Source organism: Canis aureus, chromosome 11, assembly GCF_053574225.1.
Source record: "Canis aureus isolate CA01 chromosome 11, VMU_Caureus_v.1.0, whole genome shotgun sequence".
In the NCBI taxonomy this organism is placed as follows: domain Eukaryota; kingdom Metazoa; phylum Chordata; class Mammalia; order Carnivora; family Canidae; genus Canis; species Canis aureus.
In genome coordinates, this window is record NC_135621.1 from 72163876 (window position 1) to 72191653 (window position 27778).

Genomic DNA, 27778 nt, shown 5'->3' on the forward strand with positions numbered 1-27778 from the left:
GTCGCGCGGAGGGAACGCGGGGCCGGGCCCGTCCTGGGGCCGTCGGAGGAGACGCTGGGCTCCGGGGCGCAGGCCCCTCTGAGCTCGGGAGGCCGAGCGCTCGCCCCGGGGCCCGCTCCCCGCTTCTCCGCGCCCCGCGGGGGCCGTTCCGGGGCCGGGGCTGGGCCGCGGCGCGGCGCACGGGGTCACCCACCTGCTGCCCGTCGGGATCGGGGCGCCGGGCGCTCTCCGCGGAGCAAGGGGCCTGCCTGCGGCCAGCGGCCCGGGAGCGGGCGTTGGGGTCTGGGGGCGGCGGAGCGCGGAGGCCCGACCCCGCCGGCCGAGGCCCAGCGCTTTCTGCTGCTTTCTGCAGGGTCTCGGGGTCGCCTTCCCGGAGCCCCGGGGCTGCTGGCCCGGCTGAGAGCGCGGGAGCGCGGGAGCGCGGGGCCTGCCCTCCCCGGGCCGACGGGGGTGGGGGGCGAGGGCGCGGGGAGGGGGCGCGGGGAGTGGGCGGGGGGCGAGGGCGCGGGGAGGGGCGCGGGAGTCGAGGGCCAGGGGAGGGGGGCGGGGGGCGAGGGCCAGGGGCGCGGGGGGTGCGGGGAGGGGTGAGGCTGGCGAACTTGAGCGCAGGACGCGCGCGGCGAGCACAGCCCCCAGGGCCGCCCCCGCCTCCCTCCGCCTGGCGGGGCGCGGGCTGGAGCGGGGGGGTGGAGGGGGGAAGGGGGCTGCCCCGCCCCGCCCCGCCCCGCCTCCCCCTCCGCCCCCTCCGCCCGCCCCGCCCCCTCGCAGCTCCGCGACTCGGGGACCCGGCCCGGCCCGGTGGGCAGCGAGGGGTGGAGCCGCGGGCGGGGCGCACGGAGGGGGAGGCGCGGGGCGGCGGGGCGGCGGGGCGGGGCGGGGCGGGCCGGGGGCGCGGGCGGCGGGCATGGGCGCTGGGGCGCCGAGCGCGGCCGCGGACCCGCCCGCGGGGAGCCGGGCGGCGGGGGCGAGGCGCGGCGGAGCACGCAGGCGCCGGTGCGGGCCGCCGCGGCCCGAGGGCGATGGCCGGGACCTCGGCTCCCAGCCCCGCGGGCCCCCGGGGCGGCGACGGCGACGGGCCTCCGGGGCTCGGGGAGCCGGGCCACTGCCGCCGCATCCTGGTGCGAGGTAAGCGGCCGCGTCCCGGGGCGCAGCGCGGGCGGCCGGCGTCCGCCATCGGTCCGCGCGCCCTTCCCCGCGGCGGGTGGGCCCCTGCGCGCCGGGCGCAGAGCGGGGCGCGGCCGACAAAGAGGCGGCCCGGGCAGGAGGCTTCCCGCGCGCGGCCGCGGGCCTGGGGCTCCGCTCGGGCTCCGCTCGGGCCCCCCTCCGGCTCCGCTCCGTTGCTCGGGCCCGCGCCCTAGGCCGCTCCCAGCCGGGCGGCGGCGCAGATGCGGGCGCGGAGCCGGGGAGCCTCCCCGCGGCGGAGCGCACACCGCGTCCCGGGCGCTCGGCTGCGTCGGGACCGGGAAGGGCCGGCGTCCGGGGCGCTGCGCTCGGGGCCGATCCGCCCGCCTCGGCGCCCTCCGCGCCCCACCCCGCGCCCCTCCGCGCCCCGCACCCCTGCCCCGGCCCGGCCTCCCGCGCCCCGGTCCCCGCGCCTCTCTCGGTCCAGCCCCGCGCCCTCCCCGGCCTCCCCTCCCAGGCCTCGGCCCCCAGCGTTCGCGGGACCCGGGCTCAGCCGGAGCGACGGGAGGGGCGCGGGGACCCCGGGGTCCTGCCCTCCCCGCCCAGGCCGCGGCCCGAGCCCAGGTCGGCGGCCCCAGGCGGCGGCGGCTGCCGGCCTCCCCCCAGCTCCCCGCGCTGCCCTTCCTCCGCTTCTCCTTCGCCGGCCGCGAGGCCTCGGAGTCCCCGGGCCAGACCCGGCGCCCGGCCACCGCGGCCTGGGCAGGGCCACCAGCCCCACGCGGGCCGCAGGACGCCCGGGCGCCGGGACCCCGCCTCTGTCCATCCGACCTGGGCCACCCGCACACAGACCGGGGCACCTCGGCTGCTGCGCACAGCGTCCCCGCGGCCCCTGGGCTCGGCGGCCGGGAATGGGGGCAGGGCCAGTGTGCAGCCTGGAGGCAGCCCGATGGGAAGGGTCCGTCTTGGACACAGACCCAAGGACCCCGGTCTTCTGGGAGCACTGCCGGTGTCAGGTGTGTCCTAGAGGTGAGGCACTGAGCGATGTTGGGAGGGCAGGCTTGGGATGGGACAGTTATGGGACTGGATGGGAGGGCAGTCCCCACCTCGCAGCAATTCCAGCAGGTGTGTGGACCTGTTGGGCACCTGAGATTAGATTAGATTAGATTAGATCCCTTCTCATCGTGTGTGTGTGTGTGTCCTGAATACAAGATGTCAGCAGCTAACCTGGGGTTTCATTGAGAAAACGTGCAAGGCTTTCAGAAATGGAGAAATCAGCCCCTTAAACCCACACTCCCAGATGAAGACCCTCAAGTCCCTGCCCATGACACTCACCACCTCATACCCACTCACCTGTGGGTATTGGTGAGTTCTGGACAATTGTGAGTTTTATGCTCACCTACCATCACTTCTGCTGTACAGATGGCCAGTTGCATGACTCCCAGGTGTAGACTCAGAGAAGGGAAGAGTCAAAAGTGACTAGGAGCAATCCACAGCTGGACAGATACACACACACTGTATGTGGGGCAGCTTTATGCACTGTCAGGAGATACACGTTTATGAATGCATGTATGCATATAGAACAAGGCCACTATATTTGTACAATATGGGAATATAGCATAGCGAGTGCATTTACACACCTAAAAAAAAATAAAAGGTACACGAGGCCCTCTTAAGTCCCTCTGCCATTTCTCATTTAATGGAAAGGAGGTTATTTCAGGCCCAAGATACCAGGCGCATCATTTAGCTCTAATCCCTCCTAGCCAGGGTCACCTGTGTCACTGTGGCCCCACAGTGGGTATAGGCTCCGACAGCTGAAAGGCCTGGCACTGCTAAGGGGAAGTCTGCAGCGCCTTGTCTGGGGATGAATGCCTCTGCAGTGTGCTTTAACCAAGGTGCATGCTGCCCTTGACCTCCCAGGGCACATCCTCCCAAAGCACTTTCAGAGGAAACAATAAAAAGGTGGAAGGGAGGTGTTTGCCATCACAGCCCATTAGACTGGTGATGGGGTGAGAATTCTGGGAAAGAATCCCACTTTCTCTGCACTCCTATCTCTTTTGCGTGCTGAACTTGCTACCTTGAGGGCCCCACCCCAGGGTAGCAGATCTGTTGGGGGGGGGGTAGTTTCGAAAGACAGGGGAATAAAAGGAAACCATATGTACTGGAATTAAATGAAGTTGCTTTGGAATACTGGTCTTAGAGCCCTTTAAATTTCAGCCAGTGTCTTTGCCTCTCTGTGCCTCAGTTTCCTTATACATAGAAACCCATAGCTGTCACCTTGAGAGTCAATGGTGATGTCTATAACATCACAAACCGCCCCCCCCCAGGATCTCCGTAAATATTCTGTTGAATGAAAGGGGGCTGCTCTGAGGTGACCCACAAACCACTCGGGCATGGGCCTACTTCCTCAGAAGCCTCCCCCAGCTCATCCCCCTGTAGGGGACTTGCTGTCCTTTGGCCTTGGCAAAACTGCTGCGCCTGCGTTGGGAGGTGAGTAGCCAAGGGGTTGAGAACTGGCTGATGAAAGGAGGATTAGTGCCACCTTACAGACCACGAGGTGTGGCCTTCCCCAATCCCCTTCGAGGAACCCTCACTCCACCAATCGTTCAAGTTTCCGGCTGCCTCTGCGAAATGCGGGTCAGGGAGCCCGGAGGCCGAACTTGCTGCATCCCCACCTCAAAATGGAGGCCGCCCCAAGCCACACACGGGGGCACAAACAAGGCCACAAGGGTGACAGGCCTGGATGCACACCAGGCACGCCAGCGCCCGCAGCCGGGCTTCTACGGCCAGCGAGCCACATAGGCCACTGCACACCTCTGCGTGCACCGCGCGTTGGCCCGTGAGGAGCGTGGACGGGGGATCCTTTTGTTTTACATTTGGAAGGGGCGCGCCAGCCCCGGGCAGGAAGCGCCCGAGCAGACCCCTCCCAGCTGCGGCTCTAACGCTCTGCCGGGCTGCTCGCGGCGGGCGGACGTGCAAAGGCCTCTTCGGTGGAGCCGGGACGGGCACTTAGAAGAGGCGGACCAGCTTTCACCCAGAACTTCCAGCAACCTCCCCATCTGCGCTCGCACCCGCACACTAGAGGCGCCCGCAGGATTCCCAGGTTAATCCAGATGCAAAATCCAACAACCCTCTGGATAGAGCCGGGACACCAGAGCCGCCTGCTAGCGTCACCGACTTTGAGGAACTACGCTCAGCACAGCCACCCGCTCACCCGGATTGGTCTCTCTGGGGACGGCGATGGGTGTCAGAACCCCATTCGGGCTCCATCCTCTGGCCCCAATGCCGCCACCGTGTAGCCACCTTGGCCCCCAGAGCGCTCCCCTGCTTTGAGGCCTGGGGAGCGCCCCTCCTCACGTCCACACTTCTCTCTCTGGGAGCAGGAGGGCAGGAACGATGAGGGATCCCTTGACTTCATGAACAGCTGGCTCCACACCACCCCTCACTAGCTGATATGCTTTCACTTGGGAGCTTGAGGGATGCACGAGTGGCTAAACCCAGGAAGACCAGGGCCTCCGACTCCTGCTGGCAGTTCTCCCCGGGAAGGCAGACATTGAATTTAGGCCCGACCCCACCCCCAATCTGGGGGCAGTGCTGGTGTGGCCCAGAACCAGCACCTCTGAACGCTTACAGACTGCACAATCCTGTCACCAGGCAGGACGCTGACTGCCAGACTCATGTAAGACGCTGGGCAGGGGGCCAAGGCATGGGGGCTTGCGCTGAGAGCGGCTTGGGGGTGCAGACTCCCCATCTGGGCTCAGGTTCACTCCGAATCTGCTCGCTTTCTACTTGGAGTTACAGAAACCACTGGACCTACGGCGGCTCAGCCCTGACCTCGCAGACCTCACCCTACAAGTCATAGCAGCTCCGCAGGGGCACATCTGCCCGCTTGTCCAGCGGGCATTTTGGCAACAGGGAGGGTGGGGCAGACGGGTCTACCTAACTGAGCATGGGGTTCTGTGTCTCAGCTCCTGGACCTCGGGGACCTCGGGACCGTGGCTACTATACTAGTCTGTTACTAGAGGCGATTACCCAGGACCAGGCCCCAGGCAGCAGTGGGAAGGTTTGAATCCTTCATGCAGAGGATTGCACGCTGCAATTTTGTGTTTATTTTAATTTTTAGTTTGGGAGCTTTTGGGGGGGGTGTATTAGGTTTCTTTTTTTTATTTCCCTGGGATTGTTTTGCTTTGTAATGTTTTTCCTTTTGCTTTGTTTTGGCAGAAAGACCCACTTTCTCAACAAGGGTCTAGGCTGGGTGCTATCACGTTGGTTCTTTATTTTCCCTTTATCTATTTGCACCACCCCCACCCCCACCCCCACCCCAACGCTTGCACAGAAGCTGCCCAGCAACCAAATGTGTCTTCCTGTTGATGTGTCTTGTGTGCACTGTTTTCATTTCGGGGAACTGTGCAAGGCTCCTGTGTTCTCATACTATTTTTGTTGTTCTGGGTGGTGGCTTGGAGTCCGTGCCCATGAACCTGCTACCACATCTTCGTGTGGGTGCCCATGGCCATGTGCAAACACACACATACACATACCTGCAGGGTCAGAACGTCTGGGTGCCCCCCTACCCCCTCCATCTCCACCTGCACCTCCACCCCCTTCACCCTACAGGGCAAGGAGTCTGTGTTCCAAGGCTGGGACAGTGAGTGAGCACTTGCAGGGCAGGTTGGGGACCCCGGGGTGTGTGTCCTTGGACTGATATAGGTGGATGGATGGCATCAGTTTGGGGCGTTGGCCCATTGTGCACCAGGGAGAGAGCGTCCCTGGGTTCTGTTGGCTCTAAGCCATTTCCTCAATTACCCTGACGGAGCCTGGGGCCATAGGGGCCCTGAGCTCCCGCCCTATATCTTTTTGATTTGTATTTGGTGTGGGGTTGGGGGGTATTAACATGTTAATTTTGCTTCTATTTCCTGCTTGCTAAATATAAAATAAAACTTGGCCTGGGGCGCCTAGGTGAGGAAGTAAGCATCCCCCTCTTGGTTTCTGCTCAGGTCCTGATCTGATCTTAGGGTCATGAGATTGAGCCCCACTTTGGGCTCTGGCTCACAGCAAAGTCTACTTGAAACTCTGTGTTCCTCCCCTCCTCTCCCCACTGCACTCTCTCAATAAATAAATTAATTTATTTAAAAAAAGAGAGAAAAAGAAAAAGGATTGGCCTTACACCTTGTAAAGCAGGTAGCCAGTTAGGGAGCACTGTATCCTGCTGAGTTCCCTACCCTCGTTCGAGGACCTCGATAGAGAACACCGAGGCAAAGTGGACCTACCCAGGAATCCCTGGGAGCTGGGTGCCCTGAGCCCCTGGTTGTCCGCCGCCCCATCCAGGCGGGCGGGAGGCTGGAGCGGCTGAGGGTGCCAGGGTGGCATCAAACAATGCGGAAAGAAGTGGCGCCGCCAGGACCGCATCTGGGCCACAGAGCAGGGGAGTGAGGGCTGTGGAAGCCGGGGCAGGGAGCGCCGGGATGGGGGTGAAGTGGGGTCGCGGTACTTAGGTGCTGGCTCCTGGGGCCGCTGCGGTGTCGGGAACCATCCCTCTCTCCCCGCTGCTCCCTCCGTCTCGCCCTTCACTTGTAGGTTCTTTCCACACACGTCAGTGAATGTGTCCCCGCCCGGCTGTCGGGGGCTGCTGGTGCTCAGCTTCCCAGCCAGGACCCCCTCTGAACCCCGGGAAGTGCAGGGCTCCCGACCCGCCCGCGGTGGCCCCGGTGGGGCCGGTGGTCGGAGGCTCCCCCCCGCTAACTGCTAACTTCGGGGAGGCAGGGCCTGAGCCCAGTTCCTTTGTTGCCGCACCAGGAGCGGGAAGAGGTCACCGCGCCCCGAGTCCGGGATCTCCGCAGTCCTCTAAGGCAACTGTCCCCGCGCAGGGTACACGGTAGAGCCGCGATGGATGGAAGGAGGCAGAACTGCCAACGTCTCGCATCTCGTTGCGTCGAAGACTCCCCGGAACAAGGCCGCGCTGAGAGGAGAGGGTCCTCGTTTTCTGACCTTACAGTATTGTTCCTTCCATGAGCCAGTGATGGTGCCACAAGGATAATTGTTAAAATATAAAATCTCCAACGCCGGCCGTACTTTTGGAATCTTGTGCAGCCCTCGACTTTGGGAATCAGCGAAATGAAAAACTTGGAAAACCTCAAATATGTTTCTTTGACTCGTAGCTGGGTCCCCAGGGCCAGGCAGCGGCCTAGTGCCGTCCAGCCGGGGCAGGGGGTCCTGCGAGGCGGAGGGCGGCGGGATGGGTAGTGGTGAGATGGAAACCACTGGGCAAGTCCGCCCCCCCCCCGCCCCCCCCTCAGCCCAGTGGCCTCCAGCCCCAGGGCCCGGGTGTGCTCGCCGTTTTGCTCCTGCTGCGGCCGCATCCACTCCCGCTCGTGGGGCTCGCTCGTGGGGCTCGGGGACCCAGGCACGCGGAGCCGGGCTCGCATGGTAGACGGGGCGGTCGGAGGACTGACTTCCAAAGGCGAGATGCGCGCATGTCAGAGAACAAAACCAAGCCCAACCGAGCGGCAGGGGGCTGCGGGGGGGGGGGGGGGCGGGCGGGGGACGCAGTGACCAGTCTCAGGTGCGTGCTCCAGGACTCTGTTCCCAGTCTCAGGTGTGTGCCGGGGGGGGGGACGACGAAGTCCCCAACCTCAGGTGTGTGCTCCAGGACGTGGTCCCCAGCCTCAGGTGCGTGCTCCAGGACTTGGTCCCCAGCCTCAGGTGCGTGCCCGGGGACGCAGTCCCCAGTGTGAGGTGTGTGCTCCAGGACTCGGTTCCCAGCCTCAGGTGTGTGTCCGGGGGACACAAACCCCAGTGTCAGGTGCGTGCTCCAGGGCGCGGTCCCCAGCCTCAGCTGCGTGCTCCAGGAGCTTTCCCCTCTCTCACACACATTAGCAAAAGCGGGATCCTATGACGTGAGCTGTTTTGCAACTTACCTTTTAAACAAATTCAGTCCGCAGGGGTCATCTTTGGGGTCAGCCGTTTCTGCTGTTCCGGGACTGACCTTTTGGTGGGGAAAGCCGAATTCCAGCCTCTGGGGAGACGGTCCAGGTGTTTTATCCTCAATATAAACACTGGGGATAAATTCCCAAGGCGTGGGCCTTTGCGCACTTGAGTGTTTCCACGAGATGATTCCCCTCAGTGCCTCAAAAGGTTTACACACACTACAACATTTAAAAACGGGTTTTGTTGGATTCGAAAACAGTAATTAGCTCCTATGATTCGAACATCAAGACGTTGTGTTGCTATTTTACGTATATAGTGAAAAATCTCCCATCCCTGCCGGCTGTCTTCCAGTTCCCACCCAGCTCAAAGGCACCACTTTTTACTTTCTAATTTGTCCTTACAAAACCGGTTCCTGCTTCTGCAAGTCAGGGCTGCTATATTACTTTTTCTTGCTTTTATTTTGTTTTACTCCTACGGTGACATCTCTATATTTTTCTGCACCTTGCTATTTTCACTTACCAATATATTTTGGGGATGTAAGGAATTTCTTGTTTGGTTTTTCACAGATGCATAGTATTCCATTTACACTGGACCATGATGTTTGTTGTGTAACCCACGTCCCATTGGTGGACATTTAGCCTTTTTCAAAGATGTTGCTATTATATACAATGCTGCAATAAATAAGCTCCTTCTTGGTCATTTCCACATGTGCCAGAGTAGTTCTTGAAGGCAGGTTACTGGGTATGTTTGTAATTTAGAAGATAATGCCAAATTGCCTTCTAGATGGTACACCGCCCTTCTCCCCACCCACCCTGACCCCTACCCTAGTCCCAGCAGCAATGCCTGAAAGTGCTTGTACCTCCAGATCTTGCCATCACAGCTTATACTTTATATCTTGATAGATACCGTCAAATTATTCTTTGGAGGGAAAAGTTTGCTACTTTTACCTTCACCCTTTCCCTTTGCCCATATTGGGCATTACATATCTTTATTACCTTTGTTAAACCGTGGTAAGTAGTACCAATATGTGTCACTTAGACTTATCAATAGGAGATAAGTGGTACGTCATTGGCATTCTAATTTTTATTTCATTGATTATTAGTGAAGTTGATGATCTTTCCGTATTTATTGGCCAGTGTATTTCTTCTGGTGTTATTAACTCATTTCCTTGATCACTTCCAATTTTTAAATATTCCTTTATTTATTGATTTGTAGAAATTCTGTTAAGGATAGTTGCTTAGTGCTTTCCATATGTGTTGCAGTTTTTTAAAAAAGTTTATAATTTCCTTCTAATTTGTTTTTGATGTCTTTTATTTTCTGACCTATAAAATAACTTTCTAATTACAAAACCAACCATGCTGTTTTGCTATATCATGTATAAATCAAAACATCTTCATTCCTGCCCCCCCCCATAAAGCATGTACATTCCCAGGATGTAACTTCCCAAACTTTCTCCAGTAGTTGAAAAGTATAAATATGTAAGTTATATATTACAAAAGTGGGAATTCTTTTGCAAAATTTTTTTCATTTAATAAACATTTGTAGAAAGATTGCTGTCTAGCATGCCTTGTTCTTTGTAACAACTGCATGATATTCTGTTCTGCAGATAAAATTAATTTAACCAGTCCCCCCCCAAAAAATAAAAAAATAAAAAAATAATAATTTAACCAGTCCCCTATTGATGGGTACTTAGGTTGTTCTACATTTTCACTACTGCAAACAGTGCATCAGTGAACATCTTTATATCCTAATTTGGACAGATGGTTTCTAAAAGTCTCCTTTAAAATAAATAAATAAATAAATAAATAAATAAATAAATAAATAAAGTCTCATTTATGAGACAATCTGAAAAAATGTGTAAACAAGTAGGACTTTTTTATATTAAGGAATGATTGTTAATGTTTTTGGTTGTGACAGTAGTATTGTGGTTGTTTTTTAAAGGAAGTTTTTTTTAGAGATACATATAGAAATATTTCTGGGTGAGATGATATGATATCTTAAAATTATGAGGCTAGAGAGAAACAGGATTGTTCCTGAATTTATGGTTGTTGAAGTTAGGGAATAGGTATATCAGAGCTCATTACACTATTCTCATTTTGTATATGTATGAAATTTCTCATAATAAAATGTTTAAAATAATAAGCACATATATTTTTTTCTTAGCTGTTTTTAAAATTTGCATGTAAATTCAATTTGCCAACATATAGTATAACACCCAGGGCTCATCCCATCAAGTGCCCTCCTCAGTGCCCCGTCCCCCGCCCACCTCCCCTCTACAACCCTTTGTTTCCCAGATCAGGAGTCTCTTGTGGTTTGTCTTCCTCTCTAATTTTTCCCACTCAGTTCCCCCCCTTCCCTTATGGTCCCTTTCACTATTTCTTATATTCCACATATGAGTGAGACCATAAGATGTTTGTCCTTCTCCAAATGACTTACGTCACTCAGCATCATACCCTCCAGTTCCATCCCCGTCGAAGCAAATGGTGGGTGTTCATCCTTTCTGATGGCTGAGTTCACATATATCATATTAAAGTTATGATAGATATTTCATGCCAAAAAATCTAGCAATTGTGTATAAATGTGCCATTTCCCTCATCCTGCCAACCCAGAGTATGCTGAATCTTTTACAGTGAGATCTTTTCAAGTGAAAAAATATATATATTTTTGTTAGCATTTTTCATTACTAATGAGGTTAAGCATATATTCATGTACTTATTCATTTTACTTTCCTCTGGAATTTTTTATTCATGTGTTCAGCTATTTCTCTGTTGGTTTATTGTTTCCTTATAGCTGTGATTGCTCTTTTTATACTAAAGAATCCCTTTTTCTGTGACACGTGTTGCAAATATGCCTAAATCATTTTATTTTTTAAAACTTTGCTGTAAGTTTTTTTTCTGAATTTAAATTTAAATTGTAATCATATCTAATGGCCATTTCTTTTGGGGCTTTTAGTTCTTTGTTAGAAAGCTCTTCACAGGCTTTGCAACAAACCAAACAAAAATGTACACAGGTACATTTTTCCACTGATAAACATTCAATTTTTCCCTATATTTTTCTAAAAAAAATAAAGTATATCAAAGTGTATCAATATTTCTCTGGAGTAGAAACCTCCATAAAATTTCTAGGACAATGAAATTATGCAGTTTTTAATTTGGCTAGGTGTTGTGAAATTGTCCCCTAAAAGTATTCTTAACAATGGTACTTGAGAGAACCCATATTTTCCCTCATCTTTGCCAGCACATTTTCCACAGTCTGATAGGCAAAATATGGCATCTGGAAAAAGAAAAAACTATCTCATTTGCTGTTCTAACTCATTTTTCCTGGATTCCCTCTGAGCTTGAGTATTTTTTCATAGTTATTAGGCACTTGCATTTCTTCTTCTCTGAATAACCCTTTCATATAATTTGCTTAGTTTCCCAGTGCTTGACTTTACTCATCAGTCTCTAAAGACTTTTGTGAGTACCAGACTTCAGGACTCTGCTCTGCATGTATTATGAATATTTTCTCCTAATCTATCATTTGTCTTTTAACTTTCTCTTATCCTGCATAAATAAGCTTTTATTACTAGGGCCTCAAATCTGTCATTTATTTTCCTTTTAAAATTTTGTCTGGTTTTCTTCCATTTTTAGAGCTTTTAAAAAAAGACTTTATTTATTTATTTGAGAGAGAGAGCAAGAGAGAGAGATCGATCATGAGCAGGGAGGGGGAGAGGGCAGAGGGAGAAGCAGACTCCCCGCTGAGCAGCAAGCCTGACATGGGGGCTCCATCCCAGGACCCTGGGATCGTGGCCTAAGGTGGAAGGCAGAGGCTTAATGAACTTAGCCACCCAGGTGCCCTAGAGCTTATTTTTATGTGAAAAATGCTCATGTATCTTTTTTTAAAAAGATTTTATTTATTTATTCATGAGATACACAGACTGAGAGACACAGGCAGAGAGAGAAGCAGGCTCCATGCAGGGAGCCCGATATGGGACTCGATCCCAGGACTCCAGGATCACGCCCTGGGTGGAAGGCGGGCACCAAACCGCTGAGCCACCCAGGGATCCCCAGTGCTCATGTATCTTATGTTTGTTTTTGCATGCAGAGAGATAAGTTACTTTATTCCAAATAATGAGCAAATTGTCCAAAAGCCAGGTCTTTAATAATCCTTTCTTCCTGCTAATTTGAAATGTCTTCTTTATAGAAATTCTCATGTATGCATGGATTGCTTCCAGACTCTTGTGCCGGCATCATACCATTTTAGTTGCTGTAAACTTGTAATATGTTCTGCTGGGTGTAATGCAAGCATTTTCTCTTCATTTTTTCACCTTGTTTCTTCACTATTCTTCCATTTTCAATTTTTCTCAATAAACTTGATGAATCTTCCATAAGGAATTTTTAAAAATATTTTATTTATTTATTCATGATAGACATAGAGAGAAGCAGAGACACAGGCAGAGGAAGAAGCAGGCTCCACACCGGGAGCCCAACGCAGGACTTGATCCCAGGACCCCAGGATCACGCCCTGGGCCAAAGGCAGGTGCTGAACCGCTGAGCCACCCATGGATCCCCCATAAGGAATTTTTATAATAATCACATTATAGATTAAGGCAGGAAGGACCTTGTCACACTTAAAAATCAGTATATTACCAGCTTGTTGTGTAAAGGAACTCCCCAGGTGCTAGGAGATGAAATCAGGTAGACCTTTGTGGGTGTCTCCTAGGAGAAGGACCAGGAGGGGATAATATTTGGTTCTAGAGGTCAGGGGCATTGGCTCACTATTATCAGACAGAGATGACCACCACGCTCAAGCCAAGGCTCCTCGGACAGAATCACCCTCTCCCCTTCTTCTAGGACTCACTCTTCTTTGAGGAGACCAGAAAGGCAGTAAGACTCAGTCAGGAGACATTCCCTTTAGACGCATGCATTTTCACGCTAACAACTGTACCCACAAAGAGGCCCTGCAATTAAAGCTGTCCCTCCTTCTTGATGCTTCCTCCCTCAAACTCCACCCAGAAAAGGAACAATTTGGGTAAGGAGGCTGTGTCAACAAGGATGGGCTAGAGACAACCCTAAATCTTAGAGTTTTAATAAAGCACACATGTACTTCTCACTCACATGATAAGGGCATCACCCGTGGGCACAGGCTCACCTTGGTACTCAGAAATCCAGGCTGATGATGCTCCATCCTGACTCCTGCTTCCAGGACCATGACAGTGAGAGGAAAGAGGTGTGGCAAATTATGAACCGGTTTTTAAAGGTTCATCTGAAGGTGAACTCTTCTTTTTGGCTAAAATAAGTCATATGGTCATATCTAATTTCAAAGGGGAGAAAATTACTGCAACCCTACCATGTGCTTTGGGTGGAGTTGGAAACACTGGTGAACAGCATTCATGATTTCTCCACTAAACTTTGATGAGTGGCCTTCTCTGACCATTATAGCTAGAATAGACCCCCCCCCACACACACACACTGTAGTGGTTGGTTTTAGTTATTTGGAGAAGGTCAGTAATATCCTCTTACCTTGTTTTATTGTCTTCCCAGCAGTTGTCGTTACATACACATTCATTTTTTAAATTTATTGTTTTTCTCTGTCCGCAATACAAGATCAATGGAAGCAAGGACCTTGCTTATTTTGCTCATTTCTCTATCCCTAAACCCTGGAATAGTATTTGGCACTTAGTAGGTGCTCATTAAATATATGTTGAATATTTGAATATGTATAGTTGTTTAATTTACAACTAGTAGGATTTTACTGCATATATTATCATATCACTTTCTTTCACTTAATGTAAGTTCATATAGACACTTGGTCATTCTTTTAAATTGCTGCACTGTTTTGTAGTATGAATTACCATAATTTGTTGAGCCATTTCCTTTGTGGGAACCTTGAGGTTGCTTTCAGATTTTCAATATTTTGAACACCACTGCAGCAAATGTCCTTATATATACTTTGGAGCACATGAGTGTGTGCTTTTCTGGATAAGTACCTACTAAAATAAAATTGCTAGGGCAAAAGTTATGTGCATCTTTAATCTTGACAAATACAGGCTTAAAAGGTGGTGACAACTTACAGTCCTACATTGAGTGCGAGTGTGGAATCCCCTACAGTTCATTATTGATTTATTAACCATTCACTAATGTCTTTCCAGTCCTATAGGAGATGAATGATTTTTTCATTGTTGTGTGAGTTGGTGTCATCCTAATTTCTGTGAAGCTGTGCTCATTTTTCATGTTTATTGGTCATTTGGCATTTTTTTCTGTAAATAGGCCAGATAAATTATTTGACCATTCTTTTCTGCTGGACTATTTCCCTTTTTAAAAATATTTATCATTGCATTGTATAATTTCTTTTTACCATTTAAAGAAGTTTTCTCTTCAATTTTTTTTAATTACCTTGGTCTTGGTGCTTTTATCATACAAAAGGTGTTGGCTTTAATATAGTATGGTTGTAATATAGTTGTTTGTCTTTCCTTTGCAGCTCTAGTTTTATATCTTGCTCTTCCCAAGTTTAGGATTATAAAAATAGCATCCTACATTTCCTTTTAGTGCTTTTATCATTTTATAGTCTATGATTTTCTCTGTAATCCATTTGAAAATGATTGTCTCTTATGATGAAAGACAGGAATTTAACTTAATTTTATTCAAATAGATAAGTTATAGTCACCAATCTGCTTAATTCCATTTATTGACTAGACCTTTTTCCATTGAGAAAGCTCCCATTATCACAAACTATCAATATATATGTGGGGGGGGGGATCCCTAGGTGGCTCAATGGCTTAGAACCTGCCTTCAGCCCAGGGTATGATCCTGGGGTCCCGGGATCGAGTCCCACATCAGGCTCCCTGCATGGAGCCTGCTTCTCCCTCTGCCTGTGTCTCTGCCTCTTTCTCCGTGTCTTTCATGAATAAATAAAAAAATCTTAAAATATATATATATGTGTGTATATATATATGCGTGGGTCCAATTGTGCACCTCGATTCCATTGTTCTCTGACTTTCAGTCATTTGAATATCATCTTCACCATTTCTGTTATATGTATGTCCCATTTATTTACTTAATATTTTAACATAATACATTTTAAGATTATCTACTTCTGCCTCGTTCTAAGCACATAAAATCATAGGTTTAAATTTGTTCCTAGTAAACATTAAGTGCATAACTTTTGATTGGATAAATGTTTATTTATGTACCATTTTAAGTCACCTTGAAAATTACAGGAGGCACTTTGGAGAAACTTTTTTTTTAAGATTTTATTTATTTATTCATGAGAGACACAGAGATCCTGAAGTGAGGCTAGATCCCAGGACCCCGGGATCACGACCTGAGCTGAAGGCAGATGCTCAACCACTGAGCCACCAGGCACGCAGGGAAACTCTATTATATTTTTTCCACCAATGGATTTGTCCATCTCTGGAACAAAACCTCATTGTAGCTTCATGTTTTGTTCTTGTTGTTAAATGTCTCATTCTGAAATAATTTTTGACTCACAAGAAGTTGTAAAAATAGTAGAGAGAGGTCCTGACAGAGAAGCCCTGTGTATCCATGACCTACCTTGTCCCAAAAGTGACATTTTACATATCCATAAAACATTATCAAAAGCAAGAAATTGACATCAATATGATGTAATTGACTAGACCACAGATCTTTGAATTTCACCCGTCTGTACACGCACTCATTTTTTAGCCTTTATATATAGTTCTGTGACGCTTTACATTTATAGATCGGCATATCCACCGCCATGAATCAAGAGCTGGTCTGTCACCATCAAGGACCTTCCTTTTTTTTTTTTTTTTTTTAAGGACCTTCCTCATGCTACTCCTTGATGGTTGTACCTCCCTTCCCTCACCGCTGGTAACCTGCCTCTGTTTTCTTCCTTTCTGGGTCCGACCTCGCGGTAGCGTCGTGCACATGGGCTCATGCAGTATGTGATCTTGGGAACCAACTCTGGTTTTCTTCACTCAGTAGAATTTCCTGGAGATTCATCCAGTTTGTTGTCTGTCAGGAGTCATTCCATTATTGCCGAGTAATATCCCATGTGTTGCGGGACCTAGTTTGCTTAAGCGCTCGCCTCCTGGAGGACACTTGGCCTGTTTCCACGGGGGCCTGTTATAAATACAGCAGCAGCTACGAACATTCACGCACAGGTTTGGGTGTGAACCCAAGATTTGCTCCTCTAGGACAAATGCCCGGGAGTATGGGCACCGAGGGCCATGCTAAGTGTAGGCTTCAGTCTTTCAGGAACTGCCAGGTCATTTTCTGGAGCGGCCGCACCTCCGCATTCCCACCGGCGGTGGATGAGGCCTCCTTGCTCGCATCCTTACCAGCCTTTGACGCTCACGGTGTTTTTTGTTTTTAGCTGTGCTAATAGGTGTCCCTCCTGGTTTAGATTTGCCTTTCCCTAATGGCTAGCGATGTTGGATATCTTTTCCTGTGCTTACTTTTACGGCGCATTTTGCTATCTGGCCGGCAGGCTGCCTTCCTGACCCCTGGGGAGAGCTGCGCCCGCCTGCTTCCCAGTCTTAGCTCTTCTATAGGAGGAGAGGGCAGGGGCCACGTATGACGTGACCTCAGCGGTCAGGAACCCCGGCTCCGGCTCCAGCTTGGTGGGTTCGAGGAGGCCCCCTGCGAGAGTGAAGCCGAGCCGAGCAGCCGGCACCACCAGGACGCCCACACCTCCCTCCACTCTGCGCCTCCGACACACTTTTAACAAAGCAATGCCTCGGAGCCGGGTGTCCTGCGAAGTCCTGAGACTGTGTCACGATTGGAAATAATAGGGCCTGAGGAGAGGACACCCAGTCAATGGGGTCGCAAACACTCCCCCACCTTTCCGGCACGTAGGAAGTGTCAGACAGGGAAGGCCTGGGTCTCCCGAAGGCCTGTGGTCCCACCTGCACTTCAGGAGCAGGGCCGCCGGTCTCAAGCTCTGCCCAGTGTGGGGGGACCAGCTCTGAGCACCGCTGCGTCCCTGACCCAGACCCACCTTCTCCCCAGGGTCCACCCAGCACGAAGGTGCTGGAAGGAGCTGCGAGACACCCGGAGGAGCAGAGGTTAGCCGGCTCTGGTAGGAGCCGGGCAGAACCAGTCTCATCAATCACGTGGAGGAGCCTTTGGAGGGAGAGGCGTCAGGCTCACCCTCTAGAGCAGGAATTCTAATTTTAAAATTTTTTTTTTTTACTTTTTGCATTTTTTAATTTAAATTCAATTTGCCAACGTCTAGCATAAGACCCCGAGCTCACCCCGTCAAGTGCCCTCCTCAGTGCCCGTCACCCTAGAGCAGGGATTCCAAAGTAGAGTCTCCAGCGGTGAGGCTCCCCGGAGCCCCCGGATGGACAGCCCATCCCAGAGGCAGGTCCTGTCCTGTGTCTTCCAGGGCACTGACGGACCTGTCCAGAAGATTCCATTTCTTTACCCGTGACCAGAGTTTCTCTTCATTATAGCCTAAGCACTGAATCATTAAGTATTACTACAAGAGGGTTTCAGTAAAGTAAAGCGAGGGTGTTTACACAGATGATGGAGCACGGTCAGTGTGACCTCGGGTAAGTTACTTAACATGCGTTCCTCTGTTTCCCTACCTGCAGAATGGGCTTCATAATTGTTCCGGCTTCACTGAGACATTGAGAGGGTTCAAGCACGTAGAACAGTGCCTGGCCCAGGGCAAACACGTCTAAAACATAGCAGCCTCGCCTTGCATTTCTGGCCACACTGCCAGCTCCAACTGTGCATGCGCCCCGGGGAGGGTTCGAACCCCTGCGACTTGCTCTGTTTCCTGTGCGTGCTCAGCACCACCTGTGTTGATCAGGGCTGCCTTGAGCTGGCGGGTTTTCCAGAGACACTAGTCTTTCTCTGTAATGTCAGTTCAGCTGCATTCAGCAATGTCGTAAGCTGGGAATGGTTTAGTAAATCCTACAGAATGTGATGCTGCACATTTCCACCTCCCAATTTTTGACACAAACTTTTCTAATAACTGGATTTCCAGCTCTCAGAGTGCGTATTTGAATCTCACTTTTGCCAAACGTTTTATTGTTATTTCTCAGTTTTTTTGAGTGGGAATATCTGGTGAGTGTAGGCTGCAAGATTTTAAGTTCTCTTAAGTAGTCTTCAAAATATTGGTTATGCATGGATGGCACTGGTTTAGGACCCAAGAGGGTGGTCCTATTGTTCAGAACTAAATACGTGGGAAGTGGCAGTCTCCCCCCTAGGAGGCACCCCAGCACCTTGATGTAGTGGCAGTGGTCTTTGGGCTCTTTCCTGGGAATCCCCGCTCCCCAGGCTGCAATCCACCCCATATGGGCCAGCCTCTTCACGGACCCCAGGAGGGTCTGTGGACTGAGTGCTCACCCCTGCATGCACACCCATACACAGGGCTCAGGACCTGGCTCTGGGCACCTCCAGTAAGCCTTATCAGACCAATTCTAACCCATCCTATCCTTTACACTTGAGGATTTGGTATATCTCTTTTCTGTTTGTCCTTTCACTCTGCTGAGGGAACAGAATCCTGGCCGGGTCAGGGTGAATCCTTTCTTCCCAGGCTCTGGTAGTGGACTTGAAATTTGTAACGAGGCCCATTCACATACAAAGGCCCAATAGATACAACCTACTGCATTGGACGATTAAGGAAGCTAGGCCCAGAGACAGTAGGCAACTTGTCAGAGGTCACAGAGCCAGCCGCAGGCCCAAAGAACTCCGGTTAGATCACACTGGCTCTTGTGAAGATGATTGTTGGTGGTCTGGCTACTTAACTAGTGAACTAAACAGCCTCTTTTCATGGCCCCTGCAGATGCTAAAGGGACCATCCGGGAAATTGTCCTGCCTAAGGGCTTGGACCTGGACCGACCCAAGCGGACCCGCACGTCCTTCACAGCTGAGCAGCTATACCGCCTGGAAATGGAGTTCCAGCGCTGCCAGTACGTGGTGGGCCGTGAGCGCACTGAGCTGGCCCGCCAGCTGAACCTCTCCGAGACCCAGGTAAGAGGGCAGGGCCAGGCCCCTCCACCCTTGCCCTGCAGCCCGGAAACTTTGTGGGGTACTAGGCCTGTGGGCTGCTACAGGCAGACCCAGCTTTGGAGTTCACACGTGCATCAGGGAAAAGCTTAGAGTTATAGGTAAATCAGAGCAGTAAATATAGCGCGGATAAGAGAGAGCTGGCGTATGCCAACAGAGGGCCTTCTGAATGCATCAGGCCCTTTGGGTGGAATATGGGGAAAGGCCAGAGAAATAGGAAGGAGGGGCATCCAGGATGCAGGGAGTGACTTGGGGGGGGGGGTGTTGGCACATGAGGGACCCTGCAGGAGAGGGTGGTGAGGTGTTGGCTTACTGGGAGCAGAGATTCCAGAGAAGAGAAGAAACATTCCAAAATTGGGTTGGGTATTTCTCATTTCCCCATTCTGGGCATCTCCCCATCCTCCATACATACCCTTTATCCCACTGTACCTCAGAAGTCCTTGCTGGAGAGAAGGGGTCCGAATACCTCCTTCACCCAGGAAGGGCTTAGGATTTTAACAGTAATAAGCTTAGCCCAAAGGAAAAACTTTTGTGAAGTGAGCACCCACTCTGTGCGAATGGAGGTGTTTGAGTCTGGTACCAGAGACACAAGAAAACAATAATGATAATAATGCTGCTGGGTGCCCACTGTGCCCCGGAGTGGCTCCAAGTGCCCTGCATACGGGATTTCACTGAGGCCTCCCCACAACCCGACAACCCAACGGTGCAATTACCAGAGCTAGGATTTGGGCAAGCAGTCTGTCATCTTTATGCTATCTCTAAACTGGCGGCCATCCTAGAGCTTGTAAAGAATGATCCGGAGACCCTTATTGAGCAACAGCTCTAGAAAATCCCTTCTCTTTTCCTAGGCAGGGGGCTGGCAGAGACTATAAGGCACAGCTAACAGTTACTGAGACCTTCCTCTGTCCCAGGCTCTGGTACTCGACTTGTCCCAACTCATTTAGTCCTCGCTGTGACCGTGTGGGGAGAGCGTGAGGTTTCTCTTCAGACAACACTCCTGACACCAGCTGTGTGGGATGTTTTCCAACAGCAACCAGACCGCCCATTCCCTAGCCCCAAGCGAGTGTCAAGCTACTCGATTCAATTCTGCCCCGGACTCCTGGGGTGAGCACAGATGATGCAGGCTAAGGCTCAGTCTCACTGGGCATCTACATCAGATGCCACATGCAAGGCCCCAGGGCCACCGGTACCTCTCTGATGGAGCAGCTATAAAGTTGGGGGTTCCCACCTCTCCCTCCTCAGGTTTGGAAATTTGTTGGAATGGCTTGCAGAACTCAGGAAAGCACTTTACTTTCATTTACAGGCTTATGGTAAAGGATACAATTCAGAAATAGCCACATTTGGTGGAAGGGGGAGATAGAGCCAAATGGAAGAGATGCATAGAGCAAGATGTTGGGGTGGGGTGTTCAGGGAGCTTCTATACCATTTCTGGGTGCCACCCACCAGCACCGCCACGTGATCCCCAACCCAGAAGCTCTCTGAATCTTACTGTTCAAGAGTTTTTGTAACCCAGCCCCTCCCCGCTCTCCAGAGGGCAAGTGTGGGGGGCCCAACCCCCTAATCACAGGTGCAGTCTCTGGGACCACTGCTGCACCCTGAACCCAGGCAGAGCCCACCCTGAGTCACCTTGTTAGAATGAACTCAGGTGCAGTTTATTTATTTTTTAAAAAAGAATTTACTTATTTATTCATGAGAGACACAGAGAGAGGCAGAGACGTGGGCAGAGGGAGAAGCAGGCTCTATGCAGGGAGCCCCACGTGGGACTCGATCTCGGGTTTCCAGGATCAGGCCCTGGGCTGAAGGCGGTGCTAAACCACTGAGCCACCTGGGCTGCCCTCACCTGGTCTTTATAAAAAGATGGCTTTATGGGTAATATTATCTCCATTTCAGGGAACTGAGAGAGGTAAGTAACTTGCCCTAGGTTCTAGAGCTAAAATTCTGTGGAATCCTCCTTATATATACCCGTAGCTTTGTTAAGAATATTGCTGAATACCTCCTATGTACCAGGCCCCGTTCTAGGCACCAGAGACATAGCAGAGAACAACGTAGACCAGGCACCGTGCAGTGTACGCCCTGAGTGAGAAAGATGGCATTTACAAGAGTTAGTGGGTGCTAGGAAGCAGATAAAACATGGTATGCTGAGGCCTGGAAATCTTTCCCTGGGGTGGTCAGGGGAGGCCTCTTTGAGGAGGTGAATGACAGTGGCCGGGGTGTGAATGACAGGGAAGAGGCAGAGGAAGAGCTAGGAGAGGAGGAGTCAAGACTCAGGGTAACTGTGAAGGCCTGGAAGTGAGAACTAGCACAGAATGTTCTGAAGTGTCCGAAGGCCAGTGTGGCTGGAGTCAGAGTGTAATAGGGAAGGCGGGTGGGACACAGCAGGTGGTGTTTAGAGACCATGGTGAGGTGTTGAGGGGAGAGTGACATGAGGGGACTGGCATTACAGAGGCCACTCTGTCACCTGGAGAAGGGGGACGAGAGGCCGAGGTGGGGCTCTGAGCGCCGGTGGAGGAGTGAACTGGTCTAATCCAAATCTCTAATTTGGAGGTGGCATCTGTTAGGACTTGCTCATCAGGAATTATGTGCACGGGGCAAAGGAAAAAGAAGTGGTTTGGTGGGGTACAGGCGTATGATGGGAACTGGCCAACGAGCCCACGTAACGGGTTGAGAAAGCTGGGGAAGAGCAGGACACTGGAGAGCAATCTAGCCTTTTGTTTGGGATCGGTTCAGTTTGAGATCCAGGTGGAGATGTCGGGAAGACATGTCAGATTTTTCTCAGGGGGCTGCTGTTTCTCTGATTTACCTGCGGCTCTTTTAGGGGAAAGGATAAGAGACTCCTTCACGTGTGCTCAAATAACAGATGGACCCCCGAGGGATGAACCAGGAGGCACAATCTTGTGTCAGCCCAGGAACAGGAAGCATGCTGTAGCCACGCCTGGTAGGGAACGGAAGCTGAGGTTCATTTGGGGCCTGGGGGCTTCAACACCATGTGCCGCCCCCCCCCACCCCGGGGCTCCCCAGAGTCCGCCCGCACCTGCTCTCAAGAGGTTGCCTCTGTCCACGGCTCCTCCTCCTGCCAACCAGCATCTTTACCCCCTTCCTGGGTAGCAGGAGGGCCCTAATTTAGGTGGAGAAAATGTGGGTTGACTCAGGACTCCCTTCTCGTTCCCTCTCTCTGTCTTAGCTTCTATGTGCCTGGTTACGTAGCGGGCACCCCTGGTGAGAATCCCCCTTGCGGGACCTGGGGGAACCGTGAAGCCTTCCCTCCCCACCGCCTGCAGAGCTCTCAGAGGAGGCCCGTGAGCCCCTGGCCCACCCGGAGCGCACGTGCCCTTCTCCACATCGGAGAACTAGGACGGGCCCCTTGGTACAGTTGTCCCGGTGTTTAGGAACTCCCGACACACTTGGTCGCCTTGCCTTGTTTCAAGGAGACGTGTGGTGCTCGGTTAAGCCAGGGCTTCTCAAAGTATGGTCTGCAGACCGCCTTACGAGGAACCCCTGAGATTCTCATTAAAATACAGATTCCTGGCTCAGGTTTCGCGTGCAGCCCACAGGTTCCGAGTCAGAATTTCTGGGGAGGACCTGACAACCTCTCTGTTTTTCAGCTGATGTGGGACCACATTGCTTGACAGACTTCAGTGTCCACCAGAGGCTTTACTAAATCCGCTATTATTAGCTTGGATAAGAGCAGCTCCGGCTCTCTGACAATTATCTTCAGCCCCATACCTGGGGCTCTGCCCCCATGACTTCTTCCAGAACAGCAGAATAGCTGGTACCTTCCAGGTCACAAAAACCAGGGCCATCCCAGATCCGCAAGTACCGGTCATGGGAATGTGCCCAGTCACGGGAAGTAGCCCCTTAAAGATTAAGGCCATTTCCAAATCGATCATGAGGCTTGGGATTGAGCACCGCCACGAGCCTCAAGAGGGTGACAGATGATCTCCCAGAAAGTACCTCCGTGGCCCTGGCAGGCAGCTGGGAACCACGGCCCTCCCCTGTGTGTGCGGGCGGCTCACAGTGTGGTCCAGCGGAGGATGCGGGTGGGGAGGGTGGAGAGGGTGGGGAGGGGGAAGTGAAGGCACCCAGGGAGTTGGGCGGGGGAGCAGGAGGGGGAGGAGGCGAGATGCGGCCTGCAGGGAGACCGCAGCAGGGCAGCCAGAAGGCAAGGGGGAGGCCAGCGCCTCAGGAAGTATGCTTCTGCACAGGACCTAGGCCTCCCGAAGACCGTACCCAGATTTAACCCTGAGAGAGGGGGTCCCCTGCAGCGGAACTGAAGGCTTCCTGGAGGAAGGAGGGACAAACCCAGAGGCTCTGAACCTGCCTCTCACTCAGTTTGGCCCTTGTTTGCTGAGCCTTACGAGTCAGCCCTTTGGGGACCATGGGACTGCTGGTAGGAAGTAGTCAGGCGGGGCGCCTCTCCCCCACCTTTGCAGCTCCAGCTCCTTCTACCTCAGTTCACAGGTTAGATTCATACACAGAAAAATTTTTTTTAAAGATTTTATTTATTCATTCATGAGAGACACAGAGAGGCAGAGGGAGAAGCAGGCTCCATGCAGGGAGCCCGATGCGGGACTCGATCCCGTGACCCCAGGATCACGCCCTGGGCTGGAGGCAGATGCTCAACCACTGAGCCACCCAGGCCTCCCACACACAGAAATTTTTTTGAAAATACGGATGTGTGGGCCCCACCGGGTGTGGGCATCAGGATTTAGAAGAAAATGATCTCAAAGTGCAGCCCAGACTGACAACCACCGACGTGGTCCATAAGGGCCCAAGAAATGGGCATGCCAGCCCCCAGCCCTGGCCTCCCCTCCTCTCCTCCCCTCCCTAGGGACTCCCCAACCCGGGGAGCCCTCGCCTCTCTCTTCCTGCTGCCCCAGAGCTGCAGGACAGGACGCCCGTAAAACCTCTGTCATTCCTTACGGCTCATCCCCCTTGTTAGTGCCACCCCCTTTGTTGCTGGGAGTGGGTCGGTGCCACCCTCCCCCTAGACCCTCAGCTTCGCCAGGACAGGAATCCTGACTTCTGAGTCTGGCCTCTCCCGCTGGTTCGGTGCTAGGATAGGCCAGGCACCATGTGAAGTCCTCTGTGTGGACGTTTGTATCTGATCCCTGCAACAGCCCACGTATTTTTGTCCCTGTTTCTGAGATGAGAAGCTGAGGCTGGGACATTCTTGGGGTGGTATCTAGGTCCTAAAAGGGTGGCTGCTTAGCAAGGCAGAAGCCAGGAGGCTTCCCAGCAGGGGAGAGGAAGGCAGAGACCCACAGAGCCGCTTCCCCAGGTGTCTGACTGGATCCTTTCCTGGAGCAATTGAGATCCCAGGAGTGACAAACTAACATTTTCTTCTTTCCAGTCGCTTCCTTCAGCCACATTTGGTCGAATGTCCCTTGGCCTTCCCTGACTGATATCCCCTTCATATGTCAACTCTTGGGTGCCCGTGAGGCTCGGTTAAGCATCTGCCTTCAGCTCGGGTCATGATCTTGGGATCCGGGGGTCGAGCCCCCCATCGGGCTCTTTGCTCCGTGGGGAGCCTGCTTCTCCCTCTCTCTACCTGCCACTCCCCCTACATGTGCTCTTTCTGTCAAAAAAGTAAATAAAATCTTAAAAAAATAAAAAAATAAAAAATAAATGTCACCTCTTCAGAGAGGCTGTGTTTGCCACCCAGTAGTAAGCCAGCCTTTCCCCCTTAATCCTTCAGCCTTTTCCCAAAGCAGCGCCTCTCAAAGTGCGGCTCTGGGGCGGGTGTCCCCCTCAAACTGTTACCTGCCCAGGAAGGTTAGGTGCAGAAATGGAGAGTAAGTGCAATTCATTTTAATTGTATTTGACAAAATCATTGGTTCACAACACACTGGAAACTTTATAAAGTGGTTCCTTAGCACGAATAATTCGAGAGACCCTGCTCCAGGCACTGAGCGCCCCGACAGTCACTGCCGTTCTCGCTGCCGTTCTTCATCCGTGTCCCCTCCCCATGGAGGGTTTGCTCTGCTCTCATCACTGCTGATGCCCTGAGTCCGAGGCGGCACCTGGCAGGTAGAGGGCACCCAGTACACCTCTGCAGGATGAATGATTGAGGGAATGAATGATGTGTCCAATCGCAAGTGGATCCCGCAACCTTCTGGTTAATTTCCATCATTGAAACTCAGTCCAAACCCATTTATTTACTTATTTTTTATTTTTTAAAGATTTTATTTATCTATTCATGAGAGACACGGAGAGAGGCAGAGACACAGGCAGAGGGACTCGACGCGGGACTCGATCCCGGGACCCCGGGGTCATGCCCTGGGCTGAAGGCAGACGCTCCACTGCTGAGCCCCCCGGGCCTCCCAAGTCCCGTCCCAAACACCAAACCCACACCTGTTTCAGATCTCGTCCTCCCCTTCCCCACTTGGAACAGGTTGACTCACTGTTGGTGCCCGGGGCGTGGTGGCTCCTAGGAGGTGGTGTCGTGAGGCCTTGCCCCAGGAGGCTTCACCCGACCCTCATCCGCACCCAGGCAGCCCTCCCACTCCGGCCTCCGCCTCCTCCCAGCCTCTGGGCTCCTTCACCGGAGCCATAGGAGTTGCCGGCCCCCCTTACGCTCTCCCAAAGCTGGAGGCCACCAGCAAGGCCTCCCCACCCTTTCCTGGGCACGCCCTCCACCCAGTGCCCCCATTTGTCCTGCTGGCACACCCTGCCCCAGCCAGCTGCCAGCCTCCTCGAACCTCCCGGCCACGAGTCTGTGCTCCCAGGACACCAGTGCGGGTGCAGGGGGGGAGTGGCGGGGGGGCGGTGGGCCTACAGATGCTGTGCAAGTGCTCCAGCTGGGCCATGAGCATCAGACTGTCTCTCCGCCCGCACCTCTAGGCCCTATGCAAGATTCTTCTGGAGACTGCTCCTTGCCTTCTGTGAGGGGTTGCCCTTGCCTTCTCCCAGGGGGAGGGGATCCCAGCACCATGGGGGCTGACCACTGAGCTTCCCTCCCAGCCTATGGTTTCTTCCATACACGAGGACGGGCCTTGGAGCCCCAGGTGCTGGGCAGTGGAGGCGGCTGGATCGGCCTCCTCTCATAGACCTTGACAAAGGGCCCCCCTGCCCTGTCGTTGGTGGCTCCATTTAGGCTGTGGAGGACTTGGCACCTGGTTGTCCCCAAGCTTGCGTCTCCAGGTTTGGCCTTGGCCAGTGGCCTTCAACCTCCTGCCACACTGGGTGTCCTGTTGAGGAGCCTGGCCTCTGCAGCTGAAGGGCTCATGCAGATTGGGACGGAGAGCTCACCTGGGAGGGGGTGTGGGGGTCCCAGGACAGCCGAGGTGAGCCGGTCCCCACGCCGGCAGCCCACCCCCGCCCACTTTGGGCCTCCCTACCGGTGAGTGCTCTGCAAGGCCGAGGGACGTCGCCACCAGGAGTCTGTGCCCACCTTCTAGATCATACCCTGCGACCACGATCTGGGGCCAGGGTCCCTGACTGGCTGGCGCAGAGCGGCCGAGCGAGCGGGGAAGACCTAACGACACTCTGAATGCTCTTCTTCCCCCTTTCACTCCACCCTTGCTGCCCTGCTCCCCCCTCCCTGGCCCTCCACGACCTCCTCGCACTTTGCCTGTCTCCTGTCCCTTCCTGACACCCCTCCCCACCCTCGGCCCCAAGGTCAAGGTCTGGTTCCAGAATCGCCGCACCAAGCAGAAGAAAGACCAGAGCAGGGACCTGGAGAAGCGGACGTCCTCCGAGGCCTCCGAGGCCTTTGCCACCTCCAACATCCTGCGGCTGCTGGAGCAGGGCCGGCTGCTGTCCGTGCCCAGGGCGCCCGGCCTCGTGGCGCTGAGCCCTGGCCCTCTGGGCCTGCCTGCCGGCCACCGGGGCGCCTCGCCGGGAGACCCCAGGAAGTCCTCCCCGTGCCTCAACCCCCTGACCTCGGCCTCCGCGTCCCCGCCGCTGCCACCGCCTCCGCCAACCCTCTGCTTCTCCTCTGCCCCCCTCCTGGACCTCCCTGCCTGCTGTGAACTCGGTTCCTCGGCCTTCGAGCCCTACAGCCGGCTAGAACGGAGAGTGGGCAGCCCTGGTGGTGGCAAAAAAGCCAACGTTTAGGCCTCCACCGCCCCCCGCGACCCCGAGTCCCCGAGCACGGCACTGCCCCTGACTCCCCTGCCCCATGGACTGCCCCGAGCAGGCACCAGACGGGGGCAGCCGCACACTTGGCCCTGCCCCCCCAGACTGTGGACCAGGAGGCCTGGGTCCCGCGGCTCGTGTGTGTGAGTGCAGTGTGCGTGCGTGTGCCTCTCACTGAAATAAAGGAAAACAATGACAAGAAGGGAAACAGAGTCCCCGCAGCACCACCCCTGCCCCTCAGTGCCCCTCTCCTTCTCCTCACTGGGGAGGAAAATGGGCTGAGCCAGGGGAGCTCAAGGGGAGGGGCAGAGCCAGAGCCCTGTCCACAGTTCGGGGGCGGGGGTACCCCGTGTGGCTGACGGGCACCCCTCTCCGGCTCCCAACTAGAGCCCCCCCTCGGGCACCGCAAAGCCGTGGTGGCATTGCCAACGCTTTTGTTGGTTAAACATTGCTCTGTGCCAGCAAGCTCCTCTGAAACGAGGACCCTTGAGAGGTAGGAATGGGAAATCCTTGGAGGGGGGACAGCGAAGGTGAGAGCCAGAGCCCGGCGGTCGGTGCAGAGCTCCCCGAGCCTCCGAGCAGGCCGTCACCCTCGCCAGGCCCCGAAGCACTTCTCAAAGGTGTTTTGTTGTTGTTGTTGTTGTTCAAGTAAGACACTTGCATTTAACTGTTTGCTT

The 27778-nt window shown here is 53.2% G+C and overlaps 1 protein-coding gene across 2 annotated transcripts; it reads left to right on the forward strand.

The window, feature by feature from the left end:
- Positions 1–993: 993 nt before the first annotated feature.
- VAX2 (ventral anterior homeobox 2) lies at positions 994–27303 on the forward strand. Of its 2 annotated transcripts, none has more exons than XM_077915824.1 (3): positions 994–1125; positions 18802–18989; positions 26643–27303. In XM_077915824.1, exons 1-3 carry the CDS (start codon positions 1020–1022, stop codon positions 27078–27080), a joined length of 732 nt encoding a protein of 243 aa, XP_077771950.1. In that variant the 5' UTR covers positions 994–1019; the 3' UTR covers positions 27081–27303. The 2 variants fall into 2 exon arrangements, with proteins under 2 accessions (XP_077771950.1, XP_077771949.1); XM_077915823.1 differs by lacking the exon at positions 994–1125 and adding an exon at positions 1727–2148.
- Positions 27304–27778: the final 475 nt, after the last annotated feature.